This window comes from Anser cygnoides, chromosome 1 (genome assembly GCF_040182565.1).
Source record: "Anser cygnoides isolate HZ-2024a breed goose chromosome 1, Taihu_goose_T2T_genome, whole genome shotgun sequence".
NCBI lineage: Eukaryota > Metazoa > Chordata > Aves > Anseriformes > Anatidae > Anser > Anser cygnoides.
In genome coordinates, this window is record NC_089873.1 from 123,302,105 (window position 1) to 123,325,678 (window position 23,574).

At 34.4% G+C, this 23,574-nt stretch overlaps 1 protein-coding gene across 21 annotated transcripts in view; it reads left to right on the top strand.

The window, feature by feature from the left end:
• DMD (dystrophin) overlaps positions 1-23,574 on the top strand; it is a 1,239,454-nt gene that overhangs the window by 607,885 nt on the left and 607,995 nt on the right. For all 21 annotated transcript variants that reach the window (XM_066990426.1, XM_066990443.1, XM_066990448.1 and 18 more), the window contains one exon: positions 11,126-11,298. In XM_066990426.1, coding sequence (XP_066846527.1) covers positions 11,126-11,298 — 173 coding nt within the window. The remainder of the gene's footprint in view (positions 1-11,125; positions 11,299-23,574) is intronic.

The following is a 23,574-nucleotide window of genomic DNA, read 5'->3' on the forward strand; positions in this document are numbered from 1 at the left end:
ATAGAACATGTAAATCATACCTCATAAGCTACCACTTGGTCCTTGTCTATAAACTCGTTATGTTCATTACTAGATGAGCTGGAAATACAGTGACCTACATCAAGCAATTTACTGGCAATTGACTTCAGATTAGTGCTTTTTAATGCTTTACATTTGAGCCACCTTTATCTGATTTACATCCATAAGTAATCTGTTGTTTACCCACATATATTAGGTATTATTAGGGTTGACACCAACTTTAATAATATTGATTACTGAGGTTAGAAGTATTGTCATAGGTTTAATTTAACTGAACTATTAAATTGTTACGAGATGCATTTGTGGGAACATTTCCATCTTTCTCCTAAATAAATCTCTTAGAAAAGGCAAATGGTTCTTACACATTTGTGGGCTTTTGGAAGGGTATAGTTTTGATCTGAGCCTGCTTAATGAATATTTATTTCCAAGTAAAAGTATTCATCATTGTCATTATCTTGCAGTAAAAATAGAAAAGTAGTGCATAAATTGTTCAGCAGTTGTTTGGAAAAGGTTTGAAATTAAATTGTAGTTGATTTTTATCCCTGACAGATTTGCATGAATCAAATTACAAAGCTGTCACGAATAGCTCTGTGTTTTAACTGTGATTTTTTTTCACTCCCATTCAGAAATGATCCATTTTAATTAATCCTTAAAAGGAAAAATAGGTTTATTTACAAGAACCTTTCAGTGTTAACTGCTTTGAACATTTTTCTGCAAAGTAAATGTGTATAGTAAGACTTAAAACTGATTGCTTGAAATCAGTCAAGTTAAACCTGAAATCTAATAGGACAAACATCAAATACAAATTAAAAAATGCTTTTATTATTTGTCAAAGATAATTCTAATACTGACTTTTTATGTCAAAGAGATGTAAAATAGCAAAATATGATTATTTGTAGCCAAAATCTTGTAACTGCTAACATTTAGTAAATTGTAATGGTTTTATGGGCATATTTAGTAAATCTGCTGAAACCAGCTTCTAGGAATGTTCTTTTCATAGCAAGTTTTAGTGAGTGGGAGAAATAGAGAAACCAGGTCTTGTCTCCTTATCTCATAAAGTCAGCAATTGCAATGTTTCTATTATCCTATTAAAGGTCTGTTATGTACGTCCTAATACATACATACCTAACATACTTGTTCATCACTGTATTTACATTATTTAAGAAACAATTTAAATATTACAGTTCTGTCAGAGATGAAACTCCACTTGATCATATGGGAAATCACAGTTCATAGATTGAAAGATTAATATATTGGACTTAATGAGATGCTCCTAAAATAGGACAAGTTTTGCTACAGGCACAAACATTATGGTATTTTTGTCTGCTATCAATGGTGATGTTTCATTTCAATTTGGAAGCAAGACTTTTTTTTTTTTTTTTTAACAATATAACTTTCTGGAATTTCATGCTATTTCTATGTTCATAATCTCTGATTTCCGCATATAGCATTGATTGTAATTACAATAGATTTCAAGACATGATCAAGTGCAAGGATAAAATACCTTCAAAGGGGAGACAGCTCAAAGAGTTTAGCTAATTATCCGTACTGGCACTGGATGTTCCAAATGCTCCCTGAAAGTGAAATGAAAATACAAATTTGCGTTTATTCAAGTTATCTGGTTCTAGAAAATAAGTTACATTACTTTTACTACACTAGAGGTTTCCTGTGTGGTGATGATCTCGTGTAAACTTGTACAAATTCCAGATTATTTAGTGTGATATGTGTACACTGAAATAAAGAAATTTATTAACTTCAGAATTAAATCTCAAACCTACTTCTGTTTACTAACACATAGCAAAAATGAGTGCACTAACATGAAACGGTCTATCTGGAACTTAGGAAATCTAATTTGCATTTATAGCTATATGTGAGAAACTGTTTAGTAGAATTTCATATTAAGAATTGCTGTTATAGTCACAGTATAGTCATGCCTATTCATTACTTAACTATGTTAACTGTGAATTCAAAACGCTTATTTTATGAGGCTACTTACTCAACATAGTTAACATTGCAAATCTGCAGTAAGGCCTATACTTACCAGGCTGTTGTTTGTTTTTTTTAATCTTCTTAATTTTGGCAGGAACATTGTATTGTAAAATATGATTCTACATTTAGCTATAATATTTTAAAATTATGTAATAGTTTTAATATGGAAAGCCATCTGGTTCTTTGAGAAAGAGGTTTCTTATGTATGTAACTCCTTGCATAATCATTGTAATAGTTCTTGTTCTAGTTCATTCTCATGTGTATTTTGAGTCAACTCTTTATTTAGTTAGTTAAAAATTGGGTTGTTTGTTGCTGTTGTTTCTTAAATATAGGTATTTTCATGCTCTGATATATATTTTTTTCTCCTCTTTTTGCCTTTGTGTGGTAATTATAACCATTCATCTGCTGACAGAGCTCTTTTTTGAACAGATTCCTACTGTGGCTTATTTCAGGATACAGCGATTTAATGTAAACATTATGCATCCATGATTCTGACAGCCAAAATAATCCCCTTTTCAATATAGTTTATTAAAGAAATAATACCCATATCTGATTTTAATATTATAAGTAATTTGTGGAATTTTCCAGTCATTCATGATTACTATCAATTGTGCTATTGCTGTTTTTGGAATTAGTACAAAACCACCACATATCAAAAAAATCTGCTACTTGTATAATTGTAAAGCATTGTTCTATTTATGTTCGGATTGCCAAAAGTAAATTTGAATTTTTGCATATTGAAATCCATATTTGGTGTGTCCGAGGAGACTCTTCTCAAGATACATCTGCGAACATGACATTCATGCAGTTGCAGTTTTCTGCTGCAACTCTGCAATTAACTGTATCTTAGAACTGTGTGTAATCAAATGTACTGTCTAACTATATGTCAGTAAAACAATGCTGGTGGCTGCTTTGTGTGCGAACTACCAAGGAGCTGGATTTTTACAGAAAGTTGTCTTTACCTGTCAGATAAAGGCAAATTTCAGGTAGTGAAAATGAACTGGAGTTGAGTCCCTAGATTTCTGTTTTCAAGAGCAATGAGATGGATCATTCCCCAAAGGCTACTGTCACTTCAGCTGCTAATGATTTTCTATAATCTTTTTTTTTTTTTCTTAAAAATTAAAGCTTTGTGCACTTATCTTAACCATATTACAAAGTCTCCCAAGGCATTTTTGATAACTAACTGCTTGGAGCTATTCTCCTGAACATGAATGATAGATGGGGTATGTGTGTGAGATACATGGGTTTGTGCAGACACACATGATCTCTTTTTTTTTTTTTTTTGAACCACCTTATGTCATTCAATTGTGGATTTCTGTTACAGAAGGTCAGCTGTATTATCTTTCTTTGTCTATAGCAGCTCTGCTTTAAACAAAAGCACAAATCTGACATATAAATCAGAAATTATATGCCTCTCCATAGGCTACTAATTCTGAACATAAAGGAATATGCCATTTATCAATTCTAAAGTGAATAAATGCATTTACTCTATTTTTAATGTTTACAAAATTGATCTACTTGGTTAATATATATATATGTATACAATTTCAATATACATAGGCACATTACTTTTCATTTATTTACTTTAACATGTCAAACACAGTAAGTGCTTCTTGGGGTGATGAGATTAGCTGATATTCAGACTTACTGAGAAGAAGGCCAGTTAACTTGACTGCCTAAGTGCAGCCTGGCAGATGTTAACATTTAATTACATTTTTCCCTGCTCATTAAAATTTTAGTTGTGGATGTGTTTTTGTGATGATGATGCCTCCATTATATTCAAGGGATATAATTTGGGAAGATTTGGAGATATTTGATAGTTTTATCCCCTGATATATCTTATACTCAGTTTACTAACATTGAATACCTTAATTATCCATGGCCTGAGAATATAAAACCAAGATTTAGGTAGAGTAAGGAACACTGAGTGCAAGATCTTATGCTGGGAAAGTCAAATGTTGTTTGTTGAGTAATGCCACAGGTCCAGCTACCTTTTGCTCTTGGTGATAGATTGCTGCCAAGGGAGGATACATTTTCCTTAGTGTGAATCATCCCAAAGACAAGGCTTCTGCCATTCTCATTTTGGTTTAAGTATTTCCTCTAGTTTGCTAAATGTAAGTCACATTTCTCAGGACATATGGATTCAAGTTACTAGTAATAAAGAGGCCCTACGGAACATTCCTTTTCCTTTTTTGGCAGTGTAATATGTTTTAGTATTTACAGCCACAGAGCTTTAGGAACCTAGGGTATTTTTGTTTGCTTGTTTGTATGCAATTATTTCAGAGCATTGATGTCAGATTTTCATAAGGATTTTGATTTCTGTGATTTACAAAATAGTAAATACAGCCTAATTGCTTTAATTGGTTATAAAATGACAACCACATTTTGTCACTTACAGAGGCATTCAGATTTCATCCTAAATTTATTTATTTATTTATTGTAAATATTTCTGGATTTTGTTGGATAAAATGATTTTTTTTTAATTACCAGTATCTTCTTATTACTTAATAGTAGTATTACTACTAATATACCAGTACACTCTGTTATGCTGATGGTTCAAATATACTGAATTTGAATCAATTTGAATCCCATCCCTGGAAGTGTTCTAGGCCAGGTTGAATGGGGCAACAGGGCTTTGAGCAACCTGATCTAGTGGGAGGTGGAATTAGGTGATCTTTAAGGTCATCAGAATTAGATGATCTTTAAGGTCTTGCTTCCAACCCAAACCACTCTATGATTGTATGAAATTCATTATTAGAGATTTCCAAAACATATTAACTAGATGTGAGATGGTTTGAGTCTTTCATGTGTTTGATTTGTTTTGTTCCTATAAAAGAAAAAAAAAGTGTAAAAATCCTCCATTAGTAGAATCAGAAGAATTCATAAATGCTGAACAAAAAGGAATCAGTAGGTATAGTTTATGCAGATATTTTTAAAGTTTCTTTGTTAAGAAAAATGAGGAGCCACAGAGTTAGAAGTTAAGTTGATGAACATATAAGATGTACATTAGAAGGCTGGGAAGAGCTTCAGTTCAGCTCCGACTGTCCATGAAGACAATTTACAATAGCTTTTGTGGTCTAAATGCTTCTGCCTAGTCTTCTGCATAGTAGCTGCATGCTTCTGTGCCACAACTTTATTGTATGTGAAATTTCTGCATAGAAGACAGTTTCTACCAGGATAACACTCAAAACCTTCATGAAAACTACCATTGTTTGATGCAGTTATTAAATGTTGAGAAAGGAAAGAGTGTGCAGTAAATTGGGAACAAAAATGAACACAAGAATTTAGTTTGGTTAAAAACTAAAACAAATTAACTTTCTAAAAAATGCAGCTAAGCAATCATGCAGAGCAATGACAGGAAAAATGGTGATATGTAAGATTGGCGAACTGAATTATAGGTTCAGAATATTTTCTCAGTGTTTAATTGTCCAGAAGGCAACTTGTGTTCTGTAATAAGAGCTAGAATATGGTATTCAGAATGGACCAGTTTCTCAATAAGTAATACAGCTTGGCTGTGTATGTTGTGTTTAATTTTAAAAGTGTATTAAATAGTTTGAAAGTATATAAAATAATGAGTAAAGATTCTGAGAATTTAAAAATAGAGGTCAGAGCCATGTAAACAAGATGTACATGAGAAGAAACTAAATTGATAGGATGTGTATGGAGGCAACAATAATTGGTGACAAGGAGTATAGTGGAAGAAAAGGTATGGGAGGTCATTCTTCAAAGTTTGTTTTTTTTTTATTATAGTGACATAACGGTATTTTTTTATACTATGAGTAATATATTGTTTGTGAAAGGAAATTGATTTTGAATTACTTGATATCAGGGTTTTTATACTGCATTGTTACAGAAGTTGTGTGATATTCCCTATATAATACACAAAGATTTGAAATTACAGTATATTTCAATCAACAGGGCTGCAATTTCCTTTGCTGAATGTCTCTCTTGCATTTCTGCTGTTTCATTTTTATAGATCTCAAGAAACATATTTATTACATTCTGGGAATCATGAATAGTGAGGAAAAACAAAACCAAAAACAAACAAACAAACAAAACACAACGTTGCTTTTCAAGTTTAACCAAAAACCTTCACTAGGTATAGTGTTTTTAACTGTCATTTCCCAGGGACGTGAAATTTGACACATTGTAATTTTTGTGCCATGTTATGCTTTTTACCATCACAATGAAATTAATGTCCAATTTAATATCACCTCCACGAAATCATTATTTTCATAATCTCTATTAAAGATCAGCACCTTGCAGTTTAGTAAGGTCTCCCACAGCTCCCAGCAATAATCTAATTATATGTGCACAATATAGTCACAGAACCTCAGCATGCTCCATCTGGGTTTATGGGACTCAGGCTTTTTTTCCTGGTGTTTGCTTCAGGGTATGGTTTCTGAGTAGGGAAGTAAATGGAAGTGAAAGGTCAGGACATGTAAATACTGACATTCCAAACTTCTGGGTTTTTGACTTTTCTGCATTAGGAATATGTGGAATCCTAAGCTTTATTTTTTTTTTAACTTTATATTTATAATTTTTTTTTGGTCAGCTACATGATATATCTAAACATAGATTTCTTGGTCCATTACTTAAATTCCTATGCCAGAAAAATAACAATTCTAGATATTTAATAGTGAATCATAAATGTCTTACTGTCTGAATGTCATGTTTTATGAGTCAGAGAGAAAACACATGACAGAAGACAACATATCCAAACAAAAAGAATGTAATTCAAATTGTATAGAATTTCATTGCTTTGGGAATAACAGTAATGCGAAAAAATCTGCTGTCACTGTAAACCTTTAACTTTTTATTTACTAGCAATTTATGTCTTGTCATAGTATTTAAAAGAAAAAAAATCCTACTTTTTTTGAGTAGGACCTGCTGACGTTGTTTCCATATCTCATTAAGCGTATTAAGTTTTAAATTGACATTTTATAGCCTTTCTGAACATTATCAGATGTTCATATTATGTTTTGAACACCTTTTTCATACTTAATTCTGGTTTGTTTTGTTTTTTATTGAAATATATTAGGTGAGTTCAATTACTGTTCTTTACTGTTTGCTACTGATTCTTTTATTATCAACTTTGTGCAAAAAGCATGCAAGTTAACATGTTTAGAGCTGGTAAGTTTTCCCAAAGATCATATGTTGGAATAATGACTAGAAATAGTAGGTACCAGGTTCCTCACACCTCTGTCTATTTACACTTTAATTTATTTTGTGCATCTAACTTAATTTGTATTTGCTTTCACTGTACTTTAAGCATAGCACTGTTCGTTTCATGATTGACTTCATTCAGGAATTTTAGAATATTTAAAATTAAACCAATATATATCAGTAAAAGTGTGTAAAATATTTAAAAAGTGAATTCCATTAAAACGTAGAAAAAAAAGAAAATGTTTCTAACATACAAAACATGGATGTGGTCTTTAATTTTGCATTAAGTGAGCATTATATCCAGGATCTAAAGTTCAAGTGTCATTATTTCTGAAACAGAACTATTAAAACCACAAACGCAGAAAAGAATACACCCCCACAGTTTCTATTTGATAATACTAGAAAACCTTAAAGAGAAAATAAAACCTTGGTGTCAAGTTTTCATAATTAAAAATAACCTTTAAACTACATTTAAATTGTTATAATTTGTCATTGATAGACTCTTTCTTTTTATCATAGAAGATAAAAGAACCTTTTTAAAATGTATTAATTGGAAGTTTGTAGCCTTTAGAATATTATAAACAGAGACAACCCAAACTATTACAAAACAGCACTTTTTTTCTAGCTGTAAAAGGTGCTGTTAGAAGAATGTGCTCTGGACTTCAGCTTGTACAGTTCAGCAAGGTTTTGCAGGATCAGACCTCTATTTCATTCTTTTTGTACAATGTTGATATATAAATGGGGTCTTGTCCTTCAGAATAGGTGAATAGAAGGACACTGAAGAAGATTTTTTTTTTTTTAGTTGTACTTAAAACAGATGAAAGCCTGCATATATATATATATATATATATTGTTTTCCAGAACTGAATTTTGTAGCTGTGGTTCCTTCTCTAGGAGAAACTAAGGAAAGACAACTTTGTTCTTCATTTGTATTACCAAACCCAAGCTATATGCCTGAGACGTAACTTTGAGTGGAAATACAGGGAAGGCATAACAACGTGATGGGATATGTGCTTGTAAATGCTTAGTACAGCTTTTATTTTCTTTTTGATAACTCCACCGAATGGTGTGTGCTTACACTGGATATCTGTTGTACCTCAATAACTACAGCATTCTTATCCTTTACAGCCCATGGAGATAAAACAACAACAACAACAAAAATCAGTGCAGACTTTCCATATCTGTCAGAAACCTTCTGAGAAAATGGCTGAGGGACTCTTTAGATAGATTCATTTGCAATAACCAGAATGGCAATGGGTTAAGGAAGATCCCATTCATACTAATGGTCTTTTTTCTTCTATTTCTTTTACATTATAACCTACAAAATCTCTCCCATACTACTTCAAATCTGATGCCTGTTCTTCATTAACAAGGGAAATCCAAGTCTGATATTTTTCTGCATGGTGAAATAGAGCTATCAGATTCCAGCTACAGGGTTGCACCAGACTAACAGATTGTTAAACAGTGATTATAACTTTCTCTCTCTTTTTTTTTTTTTTTCCCTCTTACTGTGAAATAACCCAACATCCATTGATCCCTGCCTCCTTTTGAAAGTGCTGGTAGTGTGAAAGAGCTCACCCACAGACTGGTAATTTGTACCTCTCATAACTCTGTCAAATCAGAATTCTCCCTTATCTAATGGCCAAAGTTGCTGCAGAGCTGTGCGCAGCAACTGAAGAATATTTCTGTGTTAAGCAAGACTTAAGAATAACTCGTCAGTTGGTCTGATAAGTTCCTAGCTATAAGTTCTCAATATACAATGTGAAGCATATGTATTTTGGAAGAAATAAGAGACACCATAGAAGAGTTAGAGGTAATGGCATTGGAAATCTAGGGAGCTAGAAGAAATGGTTGGAGAAGAGTTGGATATGGCTGTAGATTTTTATGCAGATAGTATACCTTTCGTTTTGGAGCAATTGCAGCAAGACGTGCATCCCTGTATTAAGAATTCATTAAAAAGCAGGAATGGTAAGAAACAGCTAGATACTATTACAATGTAATAAGAAGACATTAATTTTTGCACTGCTATTTGTGTATACCTACCACAAGAATCATCTGAGGCTTTTAGTGTCTCACTGGTATATCAGATGATTTGTCTACTTTTGTCCAGATTTTGGTGAGCTTTGTTTGCACCATCTAAATTATTGTTTCAAATGCTTAAATTGTCATAGTTTTTAGCCTTTCATTATGAAGAAGGAGAAGTCTTAACTTTACAAGCTTCAGAAAAAGGAAGTCTAACTTTAGACTAGAGACAGATTGATGCAGTCACCAATCCAAAGCACCTATTTAAATCCTTTCATGCCTTCCTTCATTTTATTCATGCATCAAGATGTATAATGGGAAGTTCAGCTTTGTAAGGAACAATGCCCAGAGCTTCTCAAAAGAATGGAGTTCATTTTAGTGAGGAAATGTTTTTGATTTGCTGAAGGAAATTACCAGATTTGACATGTTCTTTCTTTACATGGATATCTTGACTAATCTGGAAGAAAGAGCATTTTACTTCCAAACAGAAATACCATAGAAGGAAAAATAAAACCCCTAAAACAAGTATCATATACCTTGTGGCACTGAGGCCAGAGGAGGACACCTGGAAGAAACAGAAATGAAAAGTTTTAAAGAATGAATGATTAACACGCATTTCAGAAGCATTCATTTTGCTTGAGTTTCCTTTCTGGTAATGCTATATATGTTGTATGTTACCAGGACTGTAACATAGTATTGATATGACAGCTGTATAAATTGTATAAAAGACATGTTTTTCCTTCAAAACCAGCAGTTGTTTCTCTGGCTTTAGTATTTATAATGTGAGATTGAAAGGTAAGCTTATGTAACTTGTGGTTTTTGGTTGATCCAAAATATATTTGTATCTTCTTTCTGGTAAAGAACAAGAAAATCATAGAAGTACCAAACTGTGCTTGTGTTCATGGTAGACTGAAATGTATCATGAAATCCTCTGCTCAAGGACTTCATTACATAAATATAGATTCACAAGAAGAAAGTCTCTGGTGATGACTTCTTGTTACATTTAATGCTTTATAGTGAAGTCAGTACACAGTTTATGACAATACCTTTGCTTAGCAATGAGTTTTCCAACAAATTCAGTCATTCAAATGATTTTAAAAGATTTAGTAGAAAGAGAGATGTTGAACCCCACCTAGTTCACAAAATGCACAACATATTTACATATTGTTTGTAGAGGAAAAAATACAGAAAATCTGTGTAATTCAGTCATGGAAGTGAGTGGATTGATAGTTGGCTAATGAATGGCCATTGACAAAGTATGAAAATTTTAATGTTTTCATACACTATAAAGATGCTAAGGGCCCCAAGTAAATTCAGTTTTTCTTCCTTGGTTTTCCAACAGATGGCATTATGCAGTTATGAAGGGATACTGTTGACTATTTTGTCTTACTCTGAAACACAAAGAACTGAGTATTAATAGGAATAAAGGACCAATTAAAGAATGGCAAATGTTGGGTTGTGAATATCCAGCAAAAGGCAAAAACAGTGATACCTGATAAGCTACTTTTCTCATGCTGTAACTTTGACTTCTGTGTAATATCTGCTGAAACAAGTACAAAAGAGGAGCCTAAACAGCAAATAATTAAAAAACACTCTTAAACATGAGCCTGTAAAATGGGACTTTGTTCTGCTTTCTTAAGAAGAAATGGGGTTAAAACAGTTGTAACCTTGTCGTAGGGGAATTAATGAGTTACTGAATTAACAGCACTTTGCTTCCCCTCCAGCGGTCACCTTTCTCAGCTATAGTTAATAATGTCTTCAAAGAAAGGATGGGCATTTGGTCATTACTACCTTGGTTGTATTGTAAAATTGTTATTATTATCCAGGCTGTTGCTTAATGTACATTTTTCTCCACTTTCTTTTGCTTATCAACAATGTTTTTTCTTACAGCTGATGTTTTGTTTTTCTTTTTAAAATCTTGATATTACAGAACATTAAAGATCGCCTGGGGAGACTGCAGGGTCATATAGATATTATTCACAGCAAGAAGATACCAGCTTTGCAAAGTGCTACACCAAGGGAAGCAGCAAATATACAAGACAAGCTGACTCAGCTTAACTTCCAATGGGAGAAAGTTAACAAGATGTACAGGGACCGACAGGCGTAAGTAACTTCTAAAAATTGTTATTTCCAATGACATCCTTTAGTTTTTGTTTTACTATTGGTGATTGTTTCCTACTCTCCTTCTTGTGGAAATACCTTTTAAAGCTGCAAACCATACTTTCTCCTAACTGAAAATAGAAAGTGTATGGAAAATTGCTATTTATTTTATAAGCATTTTTGTAAAATTGAAAATATATTGACCAACTATCACTAGCATTGGATGAAAACCTAACATGGTATTGCTTATATATTTCTTTGTCACTAGAATGATATATACCTTTACTCTGAGTTATTATTAGTTATTCTTTTGTACTTGTACACAGCGTTATTGATACAAAAATCTTAACCTGTGATAGGAGTATCTGAGTAAAATCCCTTGTAATTATAAAGGATTTATTAATTCCAGGAGCAGTTCTCACTTTATGTCTACGAAGCATAGTTAGAATTATTAGCAGTTCTAAATCCAGTGTCATCTTTTTATAAGTCTCTCTGTATATTAGATGTCATACAGTAAGTCAAGACAATGAAGAGAAATATAGAAAGGTATTAAAAGGATAATAAATCTGTGATCTCATGGTACACGTGGTACTTATTTCTTTCTCTTAGTATATTATATGTAGTACTTGTAATCTGGGAATTGCATTCTGATGCAAATTGAGTGAAACCTATTTTGTTGATTGTGGCTCATTAGTAACATAACAGAGACTAGCAATCCAGTCATTTATTATCAGTACCCGAAGTTGAAAATTTTTGGCATCTTGCAATAAAATACCTAGGTTTATACTTTCTAGAATTGTTCTTCCAGTTCTTTAATTTGATGGTATATAAGATATTAATGGCAGTGATACAACAAAGTTTCTGATTTATGGGACATGCTTTATTGTTTTTGGTGGTGGTGGAAGGTTGTTTTTTGCGGTATGAGTTATTTAAGAGTTAACAAATACGTTTACCTTAAATAACATGTTATAGTTGAAAACATTTATTGAATTACCACAAAAAGTCCTTGACAATTCTGAGAATGTAAACTATTAATGTAATAGTGAAAATACTTATATATGGAAGAATAGTCCCATTCATCGAAATTGTCAAGTGATTGGAATTTTACAAAATTGGCTCTTCAGACATACCTAAATTTTGAGATTCTAATATGCATTTAACTTTTTTTAAAATATATATTATATATTATATTGTTCTGCTGTGGTAAGAGAAATTCTTCTGTTTGTCATGATGACATATACAAAAATGAAGAATAAGTCAGAAGCAAAGTCTGGACCCAAGCTGCTGTCATGATTTTGGCTGGGATAGAGTTAATTTTCTTTGCAGAGGCTCACATGATGCTGTGGTTTGGATTTTTGGTGAAAACTGTGGTGATGGCACACCAAAGTTTTCAGTCGCTGCAGAGCAGCACTTGCACAGAGCCCAGGACTTTTCAGATCCTTGTGCTGCCCTACCAGTGAGGAGGCTAGGGGTGCACAAGAAACTGGGTGGGTCACAGCTGGGACAGCTGAGCCAGACTGGCCAAAGTGATATTCCATACCGTATGGTATCATGCTCAGAAATAAAAGCTGGGGTAAAGAAGGAGGAAGAGGGGACATTCAGAGTGATGTCATTTGTCTTCCCAAGAAACCACTACATATGATGAGCCCTGCTTTCCTGGACACGGCTGAACACCTGCCTGCTGATGGGAAGTAGTGAATGAATTCCCTGTTTTGCTTCACTTGGCTATGGTTTTTGCTTTACCTAGTAAACTGTCTTTATCTCAACCCATGAGTTCTTGCACTTTTCCCTTTCCGATTCTCTCCCCCATCCCATGTGGGGAGAGTCAGAGCTGTCTGGTATTTATCTGCCTGCCTGGGCTAAACCACAGCAGCTGCTCTCACAGATAATAAAAACTGGGGATATTTGGTGTTGCACTTTTCCCAGAGGTGGCTTTGCCCAAACTCTTAGTTACTGGTCTCAATAACTCAGAGACCAAGCTGTGAGAAACCTTGAGAATCTTCCCACATGCATTTTCTTCCACTGATGCACAGCAAGGATGTACTCTTAGCTGAAAGCTTGGTCCCCCAACACTGACAGTTTATCCCTTATTTGGACTACAGTGATATTTAGCCAGCTGCAGAAAGTATTTGGAGGTGAAATGAATTAATGTTTGTCAAATATTTTGAAATCATCAGGTAAAGGTACTAGAGAAGTATAAAATATTATTTTTTTTCAAGTCATCTGGAGTTTGCCTGGGGGTGCATTCTTCTTTTAGTATGATTGGCACCAACTCAAGGTGATGATAAGCTTTGACTGCTGTCTGGAATCACACACCTTTTGTTTTCTTTTAAATATTTCATTTGTGGTGTCAGTTTTACTGTGTCACTGTTTACTTGGTTTTGTTTGAACTCTGAGATGGTCCCTGTAGCTTCTGCAGTTTTGTGAGGTGCATTTGGACTGCACACAAATGCTTGGGAGGAGATGAAAGAAGACAATACAGCCTTCAGCATTTTGCTTCTAGCTGTTTGTATCTGTAAGGGATGAAACCATCGGTGTAAGTCTTCCACTGAGACATCAATGAAGCTGTGTTTATGAGAAGCATTACTGATGATGATGTTTTAAGACAGTTTTGGAAGTATAATTGGAACACTCTTGCTTTCAAGGGAGTGTGTGTTAGAGAAAGTATGCATTATATGTTTGAAAGAATCCAGAAAGAAATTTCCTACTATTATTTGTTCATTTATGAATATTGGATTTAGGAAATCAAAAGGTTGTAATAAGTAATAGGTAGGAAATTATTATTTAAGTAAATGCAGAGACAATGATCTCTATGATAGCTGGAACACAGAAGAACTTTCATTACCTTCACGGTTACTAGCAGAGAGCTTATTCTAAATCTCATAGAAATAAATAGAAACATTTGTGTTGGATTCTCATTAAAGTTCATATTTTATAGGTAAAGTTACTGCTACTCTAGTATCACTTCAGTAATATTGTAAGTTTCCCTGAGCTGAGATTGCAGTGTACACCTTTGGAGAATATTCTGTCATTTTCCATTACAACCGTACATAAGCAAGCAAAACTCTCACAAAATCTCTCCATTTATTTTTCAATATAGTTTGTATAGGATAACTTCTAACTATTTTGCAGTAATATTTTTATTGTATAGGCTAAATTAGCATGTAGTGGCTGATGTATGAGTTCACTACATAGTAACTAGAAAAAATCACTGGAGCTAAAATGTCTGCTCTTAATGAAGCATGGAAAAGGAATATGTTCACTTCCAAAGATGACAGCAATAGAGGCTGATGTTGGCCACTCAGAACATCCTGGCACCAGACCCAAGAGGAGAAATTCAGTTAAAATCTAATATCTGAGTAAGTCTTGTTTGATAGTGATGGCAAATAGGTGGATCAAAGGAAAAACATTTCTGTAGAGATTTGTTTTATTTTTAGTAAATTTGTATATTAGGCATAGGCAGAACTGAAAATGAATTTTTAAGTGTTTGTGTGCTACTTAGAAGTCATTAATACTCTATGCAAACAGTTGAAAAAAATCTAAGGTCAATTCTGAGGAAATCACACATTACTTTGCAGAAAATTGGACATGTGTAAATCAGGTGCTCTTTAGGACTTAGTGGAACGGAAAGAAAGGTTTGTACACTGCCATCTCACGTGTTACTAAAAGCCTTAGAAGTTTATATTAAAGCGCAGATTGTTTATTTGGCAAAGAAAATAAAGATGAAGTGATTGTTCTTTGAATTACTTTTATTTGCCTTCTCTAAAAAACACACCAAATTTTAATGCAAAGAAATATACCTCTGTCTTTATCTTTGGATATTAACCCCAATCTTCACTAGTTTGTTTAGTAATAAATTATTAATTGTAGGTAACATTAAGATATTTAAAGTTTAGCTGCATACTGTGTTAGCGTATTCTGGAAATCTTTCGTCTTTGGTGTGAAATAGATTTCCAGGAAGTCCCAATCTATATCTAGATACTTTGTAATTAACTTTAGTGTGTTCCTTTTGCTAAGAAAACAAATATATTTTCAATTTGTTTTACAACAGAGCACATGCCAATTTTACAGAAATTCATTGTGATCATACATACTCAAATAGCATTACAAATTCAGTCTTCTAAAGTCTTTGAAAACCTTGCTGCTTCACATTGTCACTATAGTGTTTTGCCTATATGTGAGTAAGTGTTCATACTGTACTTGCTGTAAGATAACAGGAAATATTTAAATGCAAAAGTACAATTAAAAATGCTGGGATGATCCCTTCTGTGCTCTTTTAGTTGTAAAGTTGTTTGCCTTTCAGAAATGTAGGATGAATGCAAATTTTTGCTTTTTTCACAAACTCGTACTTAAAAAATTAGTCTGCAACAGGTAGCCTAGGTCTATCATGGTTTCTTAATAGGAGGTGTGTGTTTGTTTTTTTTTTTCCTGTACAAATTAATTTCACAACATGATAAGTGATTGTGCTTTTGACAGATGTATGGGGTGACACCATCCCATTCCAAGTGGAATTTGTTTCTTTGTTTTCAGAGTACACAGCAAACCCCAGGAAACAGCAGCAGCACCATGATTTGTCTTTTGTGAGCCTAACTCATTTAATTTGTAACTTCAACCTGTGTACTTGAGATACTAAATTTTTATGTTATCTTTTTCAATAGTCGCATTAAGATAATACAATCTGAATGTTGTAGAGTAAATGTATGTTAAAGTGCCAATAAGAATAATCATTTAGATGCCATAAGTTTTCCTGTCCCTATACCTGAACTTAACAATAGTCTCCCTTCTTTGTAGCAGTTTTAGCCAGTGTATTTTTGTATTAATCATTAATATTTAGGAAATCGCTACAGGTCCCTTTAGATCTTCAATAACAACACACAATAACTGAAAAAAAAATTTACTAAATCTATATTAGAAAATAGATGTTTTAAAGATTGTCTACATAATGTCTTGTCAACTTAACACTTTTGGAAGACCTTTTTTCTCTTGTCAGGATATTGTATTCTAAGGATATTTATTGCCACAGTCTTGTTACTGTGAACAACAGCACGTACTCTCTGAAAGCGTTCCTTTCTAACAGTTACTGGATCAATAAAGTGCAATAAACTTTTTCCAGAATAGACCAACAATATATTAATTTTAAATTATTCTATTGGTGTTGTAAATCATTCACAAAGAATATAATATCTATTATCACAAGACATAAAAAATGGAGAAATTCTCAAAAGATGTTAATTTAAAAGCAAAATACTTAAGTTTTACAGATATTGTAGACCTTAAACATTTTTAAACTGTTTTTTTCTTACAGTCTTAAAGGAGCTCTATTATTAGTTTTCAGAAAACTGTTTTTTGTCTTCTTCATGTCTTATTTAAGAATTATTTTCCAGAGTGTATGTTACAGACTAGACTAATGCTTATCTAATTAATCTGAAATCTAATTAAATTTAAATGTTCTGAGAGAGTTTGGGAAAGTTCATATCAGATATCCTTACAAAATGTTTTTAATTCTGAAAAGATGAAAAAAGTCATATGTCAGTCTTAGTTATATCAGAAAAAATATTTTGTAAAGTAGTTTTTATTAGCTGATCATGAATCACAGAATGGCTGAGATAGGAAGGAACCTCTGGAGGTCATCTGGTTCAACCCTACCTGCTCAAGCAGGGACACCTAGAGCAGGTTGCCCTTCTCTGACCAGGGAAAAGATCCCAAATCCATAATGATGGTGCCAAAACAGGTTGGCAATATTATAAAAGTGACAAACAGCTAACAACGGTTATAGTAACAAGAATGAACCATAAAGAAAGTTCATTTTTGGATAGCAGTGCAGTTGGCAACCATTTGTGGGTTGCCTTGCAAATTAGCTGTTAATACTCAGAGCTTGATAAGGCTTGATGAAAAGCATTTATTATACATAAGATTCTATTCATTGGCAGAGATGTAACTATTTTGTGGTCGTATTTTTTAACACCTCATTGTAGCATTTGTTATAATCACTTACTAATAAATGCTGTTGAGTTGAGAGCTGATCTCATGTGTGGATCAAGATAATAGAAAAAAGAAGCACAGAGAACATCGCTGTTTTTCTCCTATATAGGTGCAGAAACAGCCACTGGTAAGCCTTGAGAACTTGCTCATCTATGGCATCTGAATCAGATCCAGCCTCTGTGCTCTATTAGATGAAAATGTATAGATATGATCCTAAGACATCTGGATACAGACCAGGGGACCTACTTACTGTCTGGCTCTCTTTTTAGAATAGGATATATAATCTTAGGGTAATATCTATAAGGAATTGATGAGTGTAAAGCCAGGCAGGTTTAAAATACTGAGGAAATTTAGTTGCTTAAATACAGGTTTCTAGAAACATCTAGATGCCTGAAGATATCCTGCATGGCCTCAATCTCTTACTTTGAAAGTGCACAACTCTTATGCATCCTGTGCCAATCTTGCATGGATTTATCATTAAAATGCAGCTATAAAACTATGTTTAGGCCTTAATCCCCATCTGAGTGTCCATTTACATGTAAAAATGTTGTTATAGATCTCTTTTTCACCATAGCCATTTCTTTGTTCCTTGCCTTACCTCTGACAAAGTGAATGACAAGAATGAATTCTAACTGGATTTATTTCAGTACAGGGAAGACTGCGACTTGTTGAAAGCATAGGATTCAATATGTGAGGTAAAACCAGGGTAGACTGTCATCTTTAATGAGAGAAGAAAATTATTTCCTTTCAAATGCAAATCTCAAAATAGCCACCATGCCTTAGTTACATTAAAGGTAGGTTTTTTTTCTTGTTTTTTTTTTTTTTTCCTCGCTTTCACAGAAGTTCAGGGGTTATTTTTGTTTTTTTTTTTTTGAAAATTTTGAAAAAGAAAGCATGGAAGCAGCTTATAATACTTGACCCATTCAGACAGCATTAGTTAATTTATTTCCGTACCATACATAAGTTATAAAAGTGCCTGGCAGTTGTCTTAGAATCTAATTCATGCAACAGATTTGACACTTGGTTTGCCTCCACAATATCACACCATCAAGTTAACATATTGGTAGGTTTCATTGGTTCCTTAATTGTTTGCAAACAAGTATAAAATGCTGTATAACAAACACGCATAAGATAATGTAAAAATGCATTTATTATTGTCAGTCTAGATATGGCTTTCTGTCAATATTTATAATGTAAAGAAACCCAAAATATATGGGAATATTTTTTGTTGTCTTAGATTGTAACGAGAAAGATTAAATTTACAATATTATCTGGAAAATAATTTTCCCTATATATTCCTAATAAAATGCCTGTTTTCATGACCTAATACATACATAAGACATTCTAAATTCTACATGGAATTCTAATTCATACATTCTAAATGGAATAGCTACAAGTAAAATTTAAAATTATTTGTTAAAGTTTATATAGCAAATTTGAGACAGGATGAGAATAATATTGTAGCTTTGGGGAAGACATTTATTGAATCACTGATACAGATAGTTTTAGAGCTTAATGCAGACAGTTCGTGATATGGGAATTGAAGGTATTTGTGGAGTAGAATAAAAGTGAAAATAAATAATCCAGATTTACTTTTATTAAATAGGTCTTATTATATCATCTGAAATAGCTTGTGTTTGTGCTGCCCATGAAAGTGTTTCAATGGAAAAAAAAATCTTGAGTGTTTTTAAGTCACTAACCACTAAACCTGATGATTAGCATAACTTAGCATACTTTACTGTAAAATGCTCAGTGACAAAAAAAGCATTACATTCATACAAAAGTCATTGTAGTGGTTTCTTCTGCTGTACAGACTGAAGCAAAGAATTACACTAAAAATCTGGGAAATGTTAGAGTTTAGTCATGAGTATGTGGGCTGTAGAACTATGAAAATGCAAATATGTATGAAGACAAATATGACCAGAAGCAAATAGGCTTAGAGTTGTCTGGAAATTAACTGTCTTGGGCCTTCGTGTGAGATATCTAAAATAATACGACATTGTAGTTAGTGTCATAAGCTAACAGACATGGCTGGAAAGCAGGATATACTTGCTTTAGGGACAATGCTATGTTGGTGCAGCTATGTAATTTCACAGAAACCCCTGATTTATATCCAGCCATCACAAACCACTGGCATTCTCATTCATCCTCAGCTGCAGCTATCTGTGTAGGCATAGCCTAAGAGAGTTGCAGTATGTCCTCAAGTCTGATGCCTTATTTGTGATGACTTCTATTACTTTCTTTAAGTGTAGACAATTAAGGTACGTTTTCACTGTTGGTATTGGATCATTAGGATGTGATGTGCAAAGCATCTTTTAGCTAGTTGAATATTTGGTCAACTGCGCACTGAATGAGAGATTCTGTTGCAAGAACTGCTATTGGGTTCGACACAACAGATGTTCTAGTGAGTTTTTTTGCAGAATTCCCTTGATGCTTCTTAAAGAATTGCTGCTCTGTAGTTGCTGTGGTGCAGTGTATGCCTACATTTAAGTTCCTCCTGCAAGAACATTTTTTGACAGCAGAGGCAGCCTAGTCTTTTAACATCTGTAGATGAAGTCAGAAGATATAATTTTCTGTTTTATATAGCTTTTGTCACTGTCATTTCTCTGCTGTGTTCGTGTTGTAGGTATCATCTAATAAATATGATTTTCTCTTTCTTCTTCCAAGGCAGTTTGAGTTCAATTTTTTTTCTTTTGTTCAATTTTTTTTTACATACCATATATGTCAAAGAGTCAAAGGAGGTGCACATTATGTTTGGAGTACAAAGTAGCAAGTTCTGTGGTAGTCACAGATCTTGGTAGTAACAATTTGAAGACTTAGGAAGTTTAGCCTTTCATCCAGGTGAGCTTCAGTAACTCAGTAGAGTCGATCATTCAAATATATTTTTCCTGAAGGGTAAGTTCTTGTTTGAACTTTGTGCAAAGCACAACTTTTTTGTGCTTTGTGCAAATTCCACTCAAGACTTCTGGTTTGATCCAGAAAATTATGGAAGTTGACCTGAACAAAATGTGTTTTCATTGGCTATTATAGCACTAGATACATTGCAGATTGCAAGAGTAGTTTCTGCTCCAGAATTTTTTTTTTAGTCTATATGCTTGAGATTAATTTAGCCTTGTATCTATTTATCTGGGGATTCACAGAAAATATTTTTTTTTATTTAACATGGAAGAGAAATTGACATAAAGTGAAGCAGAGCATTGCGGATACTTTCTGTAAAAGTAAGCAAAATGCCTGTTTGCTCTTATTTTGGAGGAACAATACCATTGATCCATTGCAAGTATCTCTTTCTGATATTATATTCTTTGTTGCTTCCTGGAGTATATAATTTTCTTTTAGACTAGACTTTAATTTTAAGATATTTAATCTGATCTGTAATTATTTTAAGTGTCTGGTTGCTTTTCCCATAAAAGAGGGATTAATTCATAGCATGAGCTTGAAAACATTCAAAAGTTATACTAAAAAAATAAGACAATTATTTTGCTGTTCTACTGTATCATTATGCATGATATCAGTCAAGAAAATTGGGTTTTAGTAATAACTTCATTAAGACATTGAGTCAGTTCTCTATGTATTAGAGCAACATGATGATAATATAATATTATATAGTCTTAGTTCTGGGTAGATGATCTTTTGTCTACAAGTATTGTATGACAGCAGCAAAATTTAAAAGAAGTGGGTGCCAAGGTTTGAAAACAATAACAAACATTCGTATATGTTTAACACAGCATAAAGAACATAACTGTACTCTGGATCAGTTTGTGTATTGATTGGCTGGCTGGAATACAGCTGCCAAACAAAATGGACTACAGTGACTCTCTGCTTCTCTTTTCCTGTGGGACAACACAAACAGGATGTTCACTCTTCTCCCCACCAACCAATTTTCAAAAAAAAACTTTTAACAACAGTTATCTTTGAGACTGATTTTCCTGTCAGATTTGCTTGAAATTGGCTAAAAAAGCTAGAAAATTATTGTTATTATTATACAGAAAATTATTATTTTATTGTGGGAAATGAATGATGGCCAGCACAACCACTAAAGCCTCATTTTCTTAGGTTAAAAATAGAAAATATACCTTTTATTTTCTTAGCCTGTTAATCATAATGAAAGTCACTAGAATCACTTTTAGGAACTTATCCCTGTGTGATTAGTCCTTGCTCCTTAATTTTCCATCTGTCCTCAGGTACTCATCAAAGTGTTATGTAAGATGTACCTGTGTTGACATGTGGGAGATTTTAATTTCCTTAATTTCATAACATCACAGAATAATTCAGGTTGGAAGGGACCTTAGGACCCTGTGCAGAGCAGGGTCATCTCTGGTTGACCAGGTTGCTCAGGGCTTTGGCTAGGCAGATGTGGAAAATCTCTAACAATGGAGACTGCGCCATCTCTTGGGAACCTGTTCCATATCATGATTGTTCTCATGGTGTGTTTTTTTTTTTTCCTTATATCTGTTCTGAGCATCTCAATTTACTTTATGCCTGTTGCCTCTCATCCTCCCAGGATGCACCCTTGGAAAGAGCTTGGCTGCATCTTATTGGTGACCTCCTCACAGGTGTTTGAAAGCTGTTGTTGGGTTCCCTGAAGCCATCTCTTTGCCCAGTTCCCTCAGCCTCTCCTCACAGAGCAAGTGCTCCAGACCCCTGGACTTGCTTGGTGGTCCAGTGCTGAACACACTTTAGCTTTTTAAGATCTGGTATTGGGAGGCCCAAAATCAGATGCAGTATTCTAAATGCTGCCTAATGAATGCTGAGCAAAGTAGGGTAATACTTTCCCTGCTGGCTGTGCTGCTGCTAGTCACACACACAGAATCACACAGAATGGTTGAGGTTGGAAGGGACCTCCAGAGATCTTCTAGTTCAACCCCTCTGCTCAAGGAGGGTCACCTACAGCATGTTACACAGGAGTGCATCCAGGTGGGTTTTGAATATCTCCAAAGGAGACTCCACAACCTCTCTGGGCAACCTGTTCCAGTGCTCTGTCACCCAAACATTAAAGAAGTTCTTCCTTATATGGAGATGAAACCTCCTGTGGTTCAATTTATACCCAGTGCCCCTTGTCCTATCACTGGCCACCACTGAGAAGAGTTTGGCCTCATCCTCTTTACATTGTCCCGTCAGGTATTTGTAGAGGTTGACAAGATGCTCTCTCAATCTCCTCTTCTCTAGGCTAAACAGGCCCAGATCGCTTAGTCATTACCCATAGGACAGATGCTCCAATCCCTTAATCATCTTCACAGCTCTGCGCTGGACCCTCTCTAGAAGTTCTACGCCCTTCTTGTACTGAGGAGCCAAGCACTGCGCACACTGTATTCCAGGTGTGGCCTCACCAGATCTGAGTAGAGGGGGAGGATCACCTCTCTTGACCTGCTGTCTGCACTCCTCCTGAAGCAGGCTAGGATCCCATTGGCTTTCTTAGCCACAAGGGCATGCTGTTGGCTCATGTTCTGCTTGCTGCCCACAGGACCCCCAAATCCTTTTTCACAGAGCTTCTTCCCAGCTGAGTTTTCAACCTGTATTGTTTCAAGTTCTTCCTTTCCAGGTGCCGGACTTGGCATTTGTCCATGATGAATTTCATAACGTTTCTCTTGGCTTGTCCCTCCAGCCTATCTAGCTCCCTCTGAATGGCAGCTCTATACTTAAGTATGTTGGCTTTTTTTCAGCCCGATTTAGTGACACTTGTAAACTTGATGGAAGTGCACTTCATTATCTCCTAGAAGCAATTGATGAAGGACCCCTCTGATGCTCCACTTGTTTCTGACCACCAGGTACAGCACAACCTGTTAAGCATTACCTTCTGATCCTGACAGTTCAACCAGCTTTCTACACATTTCATTGTCCACCCATCCATGCCACAGCATTCCAACTGGGATACAAAATTCACGTGGATGGTGGTGTTGAAAGCCTTGCTGCATTCAAGGTAAACCATATCCACCACTCTCCATCATCTAGAAACCTCATCATTCTGTTAAGAAGACAATTAGATTGGCTAGGCTTGCTTTACCCTTGTTGAATACCTTCTGCCTGTTTACAGTCATCTTCTTTGTGTGCCCAGAAATGTGTTCCAAGAGGACTCACTCCCTGATTTTTCCAGAGCCTGAAATGAGGCCAACTGGCCTGTAGTACCCTGAATAGTCCTTCTGGCCTTTTTTTGAAGATGGCTGCAACATTTGCCTTTCTCAAGTTGTTAGGGACCTCTCCCTGGTCTCCATGAGCTTTCAGAGATCATATAGTAAGTGGCCTTCCCAGAACATCAGCCTGTTTGATTAACATCCTTGGATATAACCTGTCTGGTTCCAA